At 51.4% G+C, this 11604-nt stretch overlaps 1 protein-coding gene across 1 annotated transcript in view; it reads left to right on the top strand.

Moving 5' to 3' along the window:
* The window catches only part of CDH26 (cadherin 26), a 63623-nt gene that overhangs the window by 30978 nt on the left and 21041 nt on the right, over positions 1–11604 (top strand). The window contains exons 9-13 of the mRNA XM_007951513.2: positions 3008–3057; positions 3771–3913; positions 6337–6574; positions 7633–7856; positions 9159–9289. Coding sequence (XP_007949704.2) covers positions 3008–3057; positions 3771–3913; positions 6337–6574; positions 7633–7856; positions 9159–9289 — 786 coding nt within the window. The remainder of the gene's footprint in view (positions 1–3007; positions 3058–3770; positions 3914–6336; positions 6575–7632; positions 7857–9158; positions 9290–11604) is intronic.

Here is an 11604-nt window from a genome sequence, read left to right as displayed (position 1 = left end):
CCGCAGAGGTGAGTGGAATGGGAGGAAGGGTTCCTCAGCCGCACCCCCGACAGGGCTCCTGCCGGAAAACTCACTCCTTTGAAAGCAAAGCTCCAAGTGACACACAGGGTTTGGTGAGGTTGACTCTTTCTGTTTATGAAACCACGAGACGCCACCAGGTGAACTCCCCGGGGCCCAGGTTAACTGCGTGCGGCCAAAGCCGCCTTTGACCTCACGGGCCTAGTTCACTTCTCAGTCCTTTTCACTTAGTACAGGCCTCTCTCATACAGCCCTCATCTTTGTGTTAAAATAATTTGTTCTGAGTTCCTACCTCCCTCCTCCCCTGAGGCTGTATACCAGGAGCCAGAGTGTTTATTTTGTTTGGTTTTGTTTTTCCCTTAAATAAAGCTGGCAGCATTTAAAAATTAAGAGCTTTGAGGTAACCACTTGAATCTCCTTGAACCGCTGGAAGACCCAGCGTTGCTGGGCCCACATCCCATGCGGCAGCTTGTCCTGGGGCCCGTGGGTGTCCTCTGTGGCCTCCCTGTGAGGGTGAGCTCAGCAGGTGGGACTGTCCCCACCTGCTCGGCCTGGAGTTTGGGACCCCTTTTCAGTCATTTCTTTCTGGTAGAAAGATACACAAAAAAGCATCAGCCATTGCATGGCTTTTCTGTGGCCGGTTCCCTGTCAGAGGCTGTGCACTTTATGGCCTGTCACCAGTCTCCCTGTCTCTGCCCTGTCGGCACCACCGTTACCTTAGGCCTCATCCAGTAACTCCTGCCCATGGCACCACCTCCCCGCTTCCTGTCAGGAGAACCCAGATGTTAGTTTTTTAGTTTCCAACCATCTACAAAGTGTTCATTTCCCAGCACAGGATAGAAATGCATTCCTGGACAGATGTGTACCTGGAACTCACAGGGAGCCAACTCCGCCGTCGGGGTGCTTGCTCTCACGAATGCCATGCCCTCCTGTGGGGATACATCAAGGTCCAGGACTCGCCGGCAGGGTGTGCACTCGGAGTGCCCGCTCCCAGGCCGTGGTTGGCAGGAGACACTACCTCAGAACCACCTGGTGGGCTTGTGGACACGCAGGTTGCTGGGCCCCAGGCCTGGGGTGGGCCTGAGCTGCGTGATCAGGTGGCCGCGAGGATGCTGGTGGGGACTGCCCTGTGTGAAGGACAGCAGCCCAGATGCCATCCACTATTGTACCCTCAGGAGCCCCGCCTGTGCACTGCTTAAGTGCTCAGCTGCTAACCCACAGATTGGCCTTGTGAACCCACCAGTTGCTCTACAGTAGAAAATGGCAGCCTGTTTCTGAAGATTCCAAACCAAAGCAAACCTGTTGCCTTTGAGTTGCTTCCAATTCAGGGTGACCCAAGAAGGCAGAGGAGAACTGCCCCACAGAGTCCAAGGCTGCAGTCTTGCAGAAGCAGTCCTATCTTCCACAAAGTAGCTAGTGTGCTCACACCGTCAACCTCTCGGTGCGTAGCTGAGTGCTTTAACCACTGCACCACCAGTGCTCTCCGTAAAGATTACAGCCTTGGAAACGCAATGGAGCAGTCCTGCTCTGCCCTGTAGGCTTGCTCTGTGCTGGGATTGACTTGACGACAAGGGGTTTCCGGGTTGTATTCCTGTACTTTGAATATTCGTGGCTCATACCAGAGTCACCGAGTCTCCCTAAAACACTAATATCTGGTTCTCCTAACAGCAAGCGGGGAGGTAGTGCCATGGGCAGGAGTTACTAGACAAGGCCTGAGGTAACGGTGGTGCCGACAGGGCAGAGACAGGGAGACTGGTGTCACCGAGTCCACTCTGACTCGTGCACCTCCACGTGGGTCAGGCCCACCCGCACTCCGCTGGGTTTCCAGTGGCTGATTTTTCCAAAGAAGAGGGATAAGCTGCCTTCCGAGGTGCCTCTGAGCAGACTCGAACCCCTAGCCTTTGGTTAGCAGCCAAGCATGTCACTGTTTGGTGGCCCTCAGTAAGTGTCTGCATTGCGAAGTCGAGGATTGAAGAGTGTCCACGTCACAGCCTCAAATGTTGCTTTCTCCACCGTGTAGGCTGAAGGTTTTTTTGTGACAGGTCCAGACATGACCTGGGAGACAGGTTCGTTTAGTTTTGCCCTGCTCATCTGTGTTCATTGGTGTTTGCTGTCACACAGCAACTTGCTGGGAACAGCTTGCCTAGATGAACTCTTGAGGTTTTTATGCCTAATTTGTAAACACTGTCAGACCGCAGTGCTTCCAAAGAACTCTGGCGCATTCCTAAGAGGTGAAGTGGCGTGTGACTGCCAATTCTTCAGTCCCCTTAGAACTCATAACCCTTCACTTACCGGCAGGGCTTCAAACTGATTTGAACAGGTTCAATCATGGGCAACATAGTGAAATCAGAAGAGTTCCAGACTTTTAAAATTTAGGTGAAGTGGAATGGTAACCGGAAAGGGAAAAGTTATGGGTCTGCTTGGAATGGGAGACTTGGAAGAGGCATCGTGAACCTTTTTGGGATCCTGATGCGGGGGATTAGATAACGACCAGGGCTGTGGAGAGTGACACATATTCACAATGGCATGGTCAGCTGCCATCTTTGAGCAGGGCACTGCTCTTACCAACTCTGCCAATCAAGAGAGTTGGTTGCTATGCAATTCACACACTGCCTTTGTTTTCTAAGAGGGAGATTAAGTTCGCAGCAGGGAGCCTACCCATAATTTTTCCAGTTCTGGTTATCTTTCTGGTTCATACATATTTTATCTACTGGGTCCATTCTGATTTCACTTTGTCAGCCGTGACGGAACCAGGAAGAACAGTTTGAAGCCCTGCCTATCAGTAGGGGCTAGTGCTGACCCATTTGAAAGCCTCTGTGCAGGTGAGAAAGGGAAAGCATTAGAGGAAACTCCCCTTCTCCGTTCCTTCCCGGGGCCTGCATTTTCCCTGTTGTTTGCCTCTGGGGGTGGGGCCTGCCTGTGGGTCCCTGAGCCGGCACGCTGTGGTCGGCAGCCTGGCATGATTCCACTGGGTGCCATCTGCCCTCAGGGAATCCGCATTTTGGCCTCACCTGTTAAAATGGAACCACCTGGGCATAGGTGAGAGGGGTGCAAGGACCTTTCTGTTGGAGTCCATTACTCAGGTGTGAACCCTGTGAACACACCAGGGAGCACCCAGTTCAGCTCTGTTCTGATTTCACTGGGTTGGCCGTGCTACTGGTGCCAGGGCAGGTTGCCTGGAGCATGAAGTGGTCATTCAGCAGTAGAGTTCCCACCTTCCACGCGGGAGACCTGGGTCTGTCTCGGGCCGATGCAGAGGCACCACCCGTCTGCCAGTAGAGGTCAGCGTGTTGCTGGGATGGTCAGCAGCTGTCAGCAGAGCTTCCAGACTAAGATGGGCCAGGAAGAAGGTCTGGAAATCAATCCCCAGACTCAGCCTGTGAGCCCCATGGATCCCAGTGGTCCAATGCCAGGAGTCGGGGCTGTCTTGACGGCCACTAACAACGGCCACCAGCACCTGAGGCAACTGCACACTGGCTCTTCTCTGGGATGGCCCATTGCCCAAGGGAGATACTTTCAGCCCAACAAGGAGGACACACGTAGTTATCCTATGCAATGTCAATTCAGTAACTGATAGTGTATTCCGACTGTCTCCCTGGCGCCTCTCATTACATTCACAAACACTCTCGGAGCTTAATTGTTCTTAGAATTTCACAGGTTACTTGTGATAGGAATTGTGTTTGCTGTGATGTGTTTAATTGGTCTTTGATGTAACTTTTTGATTTTAAACACTGTGTGTTTCCTTAAACAAGCTATAAACTGATTCATGATCCGGCAAATTGGGTCACGGTCGATGAAAACTCAGGCGCAGTTACCACCAGGAAGCAAATCGACCGAGAATCCCCTCTCGTGAAGGACAGCTTTTACACCATCATCATCCATGCCGTTGACGACGGTGAGTGTTCACCCACATCGGGGACAGTGGGCGTCCTTGCTTCCTGAGGGAAAGCATCGAGGATGAGAGTCTCTGGGGCCAACTGGGAAACACATGGGTCACACCTTGCTTATTCCTGTCTGTCTACGCCAGGAAGCTTTGGATGGTATATCCTTGAGATGGCAAACTAGAGACCAACACCACTGGGGGAGGCGAGTTCTCACGGAGATACAGCAACAACAACAAACCCACTGCCATCAAGCCATTCTGATTCCTAGTGACCCCATAGGACAGAGTAGAACTGCCCCAAAGGGTTCCCAAGGCTATAAATCTGTATGGAAGCCGACTGTCCCATCTTTCTCCCATGGAGTGCTGGTGGGTTTGAACCACCTACCTTTAGGTTAGCAGCTGAGTGCTTTAACCTGTGTGCCACCAGAGGTTCTTAAGAGACCATTCACCAATGAGGAAGCTGCAGTCAAACCCAATATCTTTTTTCTTTTTAAAATCTGTTCCTAAGACAACGTTAGCTCTTTGTCAAGGCCAATGATGTGGAATAAATACTGAGCACAATTTTCCTGGACTTGGGATGGTGTCTAAGCTCAGGCAGATGTGACTGTATGAGATAAACCTGCCATAACCCAGGATGAGTGGTTTTATGAGCACGTTCCAACACGTTCCCACCATCCTGTAGGCTGAATTATTAAACTTGCCAGAACATAAAGTGGAATAAAAATTTCAAATAACTTTAATAATCTTGTTTAAGAAAATCTGTGAACTAAAACCCAGGGTCCTAGTGATATATAGCTGTATGTGCCCTCATGAGGACATTAAATGTGTGTTCTTAATTGGTCCCAACTGAGCAGAAAGAAAGAAGGGGTGTCTAATAGTCTAGGGTTCCATGATTCTACTGCGGATGATTTTGTGACTGGTAAGGTTGGGCAATCCTACTTCCGTAGTGATACTGCCTCGGAAACCCAAGGAGGGGTCGCTATGAGTCGGGGCCGACTCGACGGCACATAACAACAACAACAACAACAATTGTTTTAAAATTAGACTTTTAATTTAAGGTAGTTGTAGATTTGCTCACAGTTGTAAGAAGTAGGAGCCCTCATTGGTGCACATGGATCCCACCCCCTGCTTACCAGAAGGTTGGAGGCTTGAGTCCACCCAGAGAGGGCTCGAAGGAAGGCCTGTCAATCCACATCTGAAAAGCAAGCCATTGGAAGCCCTGTAGAGGGGTGACCATTAGTGGGGGTGACTTGAGGACAACTGCTTAGTTTCTCCCAGTGCTGATATCTTGCAAACTATACATACTATGATGTCACAGACATGACAAGGACATTGACAGTCAAGGTGCAGACTGCTCTGTCACCAAGAGAATCCTGCCTGTGTCCCTCATGGCCACACCCACCCCTCCCTCGTCCCTGCCACGAGGGACATTTGAATGTGTTGGATGAGTCTACATCCTACCTCCTTCTACAAATGAGTGGAGTGGGAGTATTCTATTTGGTTATCTTACCCGGTGTTCTACATTTTCAGAAAGACAAGAATGTGCCAAGCTCAGGTGTGCAAACCTTCTGACTTTGAAGAAGACGTTTGGCTGCTGTAGAGTTAGTTTTCAACACATAGGGATGTTGTGTGACAGTAGGACTGTCCCATGGGGTTTTCATGACTGTACTCTACCGGAGCATACCAGCAGGTCTTTCTCCCACAGAGCTGCGGGGTGGGTTTGAGACCCTGACCTTTCAGTTAACCACGAAACTATTAACTATGGCACTACCAGCAGTCCCATGATAAGGATTTAAAACAAACCAAACCCACTGCCTTCCAGTTGATTCTGCTGACTAAGCAACCATATAGGATGGAGAAGAACTGCCCCATAAGGCTTCCAAGACTTTAAATCTTCCTGGAAGCAGACTGTCGCATCTTTCTCTGCCGAGCAGTTAGTGGGTTGGAGCCACTGACCTTTGGGTTTGCACCCAAGCGCTTTGACTGCTGTGCCACCAGGGCTCCTGTGGTCAGGATGCTGCTCTGTCATTCCAGTTAGGGTTAGAGTCACTGATCTTTCGGTTTGCAGCCAAGCACTTTGACCGCTGTGCCGCCAGGGCTCCTGTGGTCAGGATGCTGCTGGGTCGTTCCAGTTGGCTGATGCTCTTCCGAGAGATTTAGAGTGCTGGTTTCCCAGGGGGTGGTGAACATGCCGACGCACCCTCATTGATCCACATGGCTCATGGCTTTACTGCCCACTGGCATCTGACTGCTAACCAGAAGGTTGGCAGCTCAAACCCCACAGCCACTCCATGGAAGGAAGCCTGGGCAATCTACTTCCATAAAGATTTGCTGCCATGGACACCCAATAGGGGTTGCTATGAGTCAGAATCAACTCAATGGCAGTGAGTTTGGTTTGGTTTGGTTTTTTTCAAGTGTGTCGAATCTCTCACTAGGCTTCCCGCCACAGACGGGTACTGGGACCTTGATGCTGTTCCTGTCTGATGTCAATGACAATGCCCCCACACTCCAACACCCCTACCTGGAGGTCTGTGAGTCAGCAGTGGGCAGGCCCCTGCTTCTGGAGGCAGAGGACCAGGACCTGGAGCCCTACGCAGACCCGTTCACCTTTGAGTTGCACAGCACCCAGGGAAGTGTAGACGACAAATGGAAACTGGGGAAAAACTGGGGTGAGTGCTTGTATTGATCAGGGCTAAAGGAAGGTAACTCAAACAGAATAAGGTGCATGCACACATAAAAAGCCACCAAATGTCAGCTTACCCAGTGTAGGGTCTATTCTAACTTGTAGCAACCCCACAGGACAAGAAAACTGGCCCCACAGGGTTTCCAAGGCTTATACATCTTAAGGGTAGCAGTCTGTCTTTTGGCAGCCTTTTGGTTAGCAGCCAAGCGCTTTAACCACTGTGCCACCAGCGCTCCTTAATATCGGCTTCCAAATCAGACCAAACTCACTGCCATCGAGGTGATTCTAACTCATAGTGACCCCCATTGGGTTTCTGAGGCCGTAAATCTTTATGGAAGTAGATTGTCCAGTCTTCCTTCCATGAAGTGGCTGGTGGGTTTGAACCACCAACTTTCTGATTAGCAGTCAAATCTTAGGCACTATGCCACCAGAGCGCCTTAATAGCATGTAACTGAAGAAACCCAGGCAACCTGTGATTGGGCATTGTGGGGTCTAGGTACCACAGACACCCTGGAAGCCACCTGTCCACACTGGCCTCTGCCTTTCTCTGCGTTGTCCAGTCTAAGACGTTCCTCTCACAGGGGCCAGGTGGCCTCCAGGAGTCCCAGGCACTCACCTGGTGAGAAGGATCTCTTGCATAGAAGGTGGCGGGTTGTAATCACCACCCTGCTAGGCTCTCTTGGTCCTCCAACACTGTGGGTGGGGCTTGAGAGGATGGGCATGCTGATTGGCTGGTTCTGAGCCCACCTCTGGACCCTGTTGGGATCTGACCTTGGCCTTGCTGACTCCACTGTGCTGAGAGTCCAGGAGGTGTGGTGACCAGAAGGTGGAGGAGCAGATGGTGACCAGGCAGCACACTGCTGGCATCCACGACCCAGTCTCTCGGTATTTCCATCGGCTGGGGCTGGAGACGGGCATGGACTGTAGTGATCCTGGCTCTGTTTCCAGCCCCAGCCCAGTGCTAGCCGCAGTGGCGTTTAGGCATCTGCTCGTAGATGAGCCCACAAGTGAGGGAGCGTGGTAAAGGCTCCTGTCCCCTTGCAGGCAGATCTGTGGAACTTCTCATGGTGAGCAGCCTCCCGAGTGGGAATTACTCCGTGCCTCTTTCCATCGGAGACCGGCAGGGCCTTTCCCAGAAGCAGATTGTCCACGTCAGGGTGTGCTCCTGCCTTGGCGGAGTCACGTGTGCCAAATCCACAGCCTTAGGAGCCAGAGCGGGGCTCCGCGTGGGGATGCTGGCCCCTGTGTGCGCAGCCATCATGGTCCTGGCAGGTCAGTGGTTGACAGCTCCTCACCAAGCACAGGGAGGGATTGGGAATCTTCTAAGGGGAGGGGGCAGGTGATGGGGGGAATGATGGACAGGATGGGATGGGATGCCTTGGAAGATCCCAGATTCAGAACAGAGGTTGTCCGCTGGTTAGAATGCCCGCTGGCTGGCCAAGACATTTTCTTCCCTTGAGGTTGCCGTCAGTCAGAACTGACTCTGTTACAGTGGGTTTTTGTTTTTTTTTTCTTTTTTGGTTTAGTCAGCAAGCAGCAGGTCACAGCTGTGGGACCATTAGCCAGCACAGGAAGGGAGCCCTAACCAGCTCCCTCATACCAATTGCTACTGAGCTGATTTGCACTCATGGCGACCCATGTGTGTCAGAGTAGACACACGGGCTCTGTGGGTTCTCGATGGCTTGTTTTTCAAAAGTCCATCTCAGCCTTTTCTTCCAAGGAGCTTCCGGGTGTGCTTGGACCCAGCCTTTGGATTAGCAGCTGAGCGTCCTAGGGTGGCCCTAAGGTTTACAATGACCATGGGGTGGCAATAGGCAGGTACTCTGGTCCCTGGGTGAAGGCTGATGAGGAGACTGTGTGGTATTCCTGGCTACATGCAACCAACAGGTAGTGAGCACCTGTTTGGGCCCAGAACGGTGCTAACGCCTGAGCTACAGAGATGATTGAGACACGAGTTGGCCATGAGTTTAGTGCTGAGTTACACGTGAACAGAACATGATTATTCTATATTGTCGTTGCTGTTACATGTTGTCAAGTGACCCCCGACAAACAAAACACTGCCCAGTCATGCGCCATCCCCACAACCATTGCTGGGTTTGAGCCCATTGTTTCAGCCACTGTGTCAGTGCCTCTGGCTGACAGCCTTCCTCTTTTGCCTGACCCTTTATGTGATGGCCTTCTCCAGGGACTGGTCTCCTCTGCGAACACGTGCAAAGTACTTAAAAGAAAGTCCTGTCATCCTCCCTTCTCAGGAGCGTTCTGGCTGTACTTCTTCCAAGACAGATTTGTTTGTTCTTCTGGCAGTCCATGCAATATTCAGTATTCTTTGCCAACACCATGACTCGAAAGCGTCAATTCTTCTACAGTCTTCCTTGTTCACTGTCCAGCTTTTGCACACATATGGGGCTATTGAAAGTACCATGGCTTGGGTCAGAGGCACTTTAGCCCTCAAAGGGACATCTTTGCTTCTGTGCACTTTAAATGCCCTGATGTGGGTGAGCTTGTCCAATCCATGTTTAGAAATGGACAGTCCATGAGGTTGATGGTAGACTTCTCCCCTTTCTCTTATCACAGTGGCTCTGTTTTCCCTGCTGCGATGCTATTCTTCGTTTGAACCCAAGAGGAACTGCAGCTCCTCCCCATGTGAAGCCGGTGTCCAGACCCTGATGACATGTAATGAAGAGAGCAAAGCCATCTCCACCCAGGTAGCGCACTGTGGGTAGCATGGCGTTTTCCCTAGCTGTGTTGTTGGTTACCACTTACCCCACTGGGATTTGAATAGCAAATAATGGGAAGCAACTACTGCAAAATTCATCCAAAAGCTCATTGAAATTTCTGTAGAGTTCATGTCCGGCAGCTCTCAACTGGGCTGTTTTGCCCCCCAGGGGACATTTGGTGATGCCTGGAGACATTTTTGCTCAACTGGAAGGAGGGAGCAGCTATTGGCAACTTTGGGTGGTGACCAGGGATGTTAGTCTACATCCACAGTACCAAGGACAGCGCCCACCCCAAAGAATGCGCCAGTCCAAGGCGCCAGTATGCCATGTTCAATAGTCCTTGTGTAGGGAGGAGATGAATGTTGCTAGGTGGAGTCGTTTTATGGAAACTAAGAGCTGAGAGTCTGCCTTGGCCTCTTATCCGTGGCTGGGAAGCCAGTCAGAACTTCTCAGTCATTCTGGAAAACCGTCCTGGGGCTGGACTAAGGCTGCTGAGCTCCAAGGAGGCCAGTGGGGAAGGCACCAGGGCCAAGATGTTAGAGCGTGTGGTGGTGCCCTGGGTGCTGTTCCTGGTGTAGGGCTCAGTGGTCGTGCCCCTGGGAAGGAGGAAGTAGTGGCAGAAGGAGAGTGGAGGACAAGCTTGGTCATCGTGCGGCTGAGGCCACATGGGTCGGGGGTAACAAGATGGCACCAATCAGAGATCAGCGATGCCTGAGGAATGGGAGAACGTTGTGCTCATGTAGGGCTAGGAGCCTCTGCTCTCTTCCTGTACCAAGACAAGGCCAAACCAACTGCTGTTGAGTTGATTCAGACTCTTGGTAACCCCTGTGTGCAAGCAGAACTACTCCATTGGGTTTTCAAGGCTGTGAACTTTTGGAATCAGATCACCAGGCCTTTCTTCTGAGGTGGATTTGAACTTCTAACCTTTTGGCTAGTAGTCCAGTGCTTAGCCATTTGTACCATTCCAAAAAAACAAAAACCAAACCCACTGCCATCAAGTCGATTCTGATAGTGACCCCCACTGGGTTTCTCAGTCTTGCTTCTGCAGAGTGGCTGGTGGGTTTGAACCACCAACCTTCTGGTTAGCAGTCAAGTGCCTTAGGCACTGTGCCACTAGAGCTCCTCACCAGAGCTCTTTAAGGGGCTTTAAACAATACCGATGGCTACATCCAACCTCCTCCTCCTCCCTGAGGTGCAGGTTTAACTGGTCTGGGACATTTCACATCTTTAATCATTTTCCTTACCTGAAAAGGTAGCTAAGAGCTGTACCTGCGTCACCTAACACCCTTCCGTGTCTCCCTCTCACAGGCTGGACGCGTCCCCCGCCCGCCATGGGGTCTTTAGGGCGCTGGGCACAGGGAGCCCCAAACCTGGGTGTAGATTTCAGATCTGTGACTTGCCAGTTACAGAGCCTGACCAATCCTCTCTGTCCACGAGCACACGGGGATTAGCAGTGGTCTCTCTCTCGAAGCTTTTCTGGGCTAAAATGATGGACTATACACATAAAGTCCTCGGCACAGGACGGCCTGAGGAGCCCGCGGTCAAGGAGAACAAAATCAGATTGGCCGCCACGTGCATTGGAGCAGGGCCGGGCCCCACGGTTGCCGCATGCGTCGGGACAGAATGAGGCCCCAAGGTCGCTGTGTGCATCGGAGTGGGGCTGGTAGACTTGAACTGCCTACCTTTTGCTTAGCAGTCAAAAGTGTTAATTGTTTATGGTACCCAGGGAATTCTACAAAATAGAATTGTATTGCTGCCTACCCACCAGCCACTCCTTGGAAGGAAGACTGGGCCATCTACTTCCATAAAGATTTACTGCCTCAGAAACCCAATGGCGGTCCCTATGAGTTGGAGTCGACTCGATGGCAGTTTTTTTTTTTTTTTTTTGTCATAGTAATATTATTAACTGTCATCAATATGCGTGTCTACGTAACCACTGATAGCAGTTCTGGTGGGGCAGGGTTAAGGACTAAGCTGCTAACTGAAGGGTCAGCAGTTTGAATCCACCATCGGCTCTACGGAAGAAAAGACATGGCGACATGCTCCCATAAGACGACAGCCCAGGAGGCGCTGTGGGGCAGTTCTACCCTGGCCTATGAGGGGGACTCGACTCGATGACACAGCCACCACCACTGACAATAAGCCATCATGCCTGCATGGTTATCTGCCTGTCCTACGAGATTATACATTCTACATGAACATACGGGCCACACACACTCCTGTGAATACACAGACCGCACACATGCCCAGCCTGCATTCCCTATGTGAATACACAGGCAGCACACACATGCCCAGTCACCAGG

This window comes from Orycteropus afer, unplaced genomic scaffold (genome assembly GCF_000298275.1).
Source record: "Orycteropus afer afer isolate SDZICR_OR568_19922 unplaced genomic scaffold, OryAfe1.0 scaffold00295, whole genome shotgun sequence".
NCBI classification, from domain to species: domain Eukaryota; kingdom Metazoa; phylum Chordata; class Mammalia; order Tubulidentata; family Orycteropodidae; genus Orycteropus; species Orycteropus afer.
The sequence above is the reverse complement of the archived record's forward strand: the minus strand, read 5'-3'. Positions and strand labels throughout refer to the sequence as shown.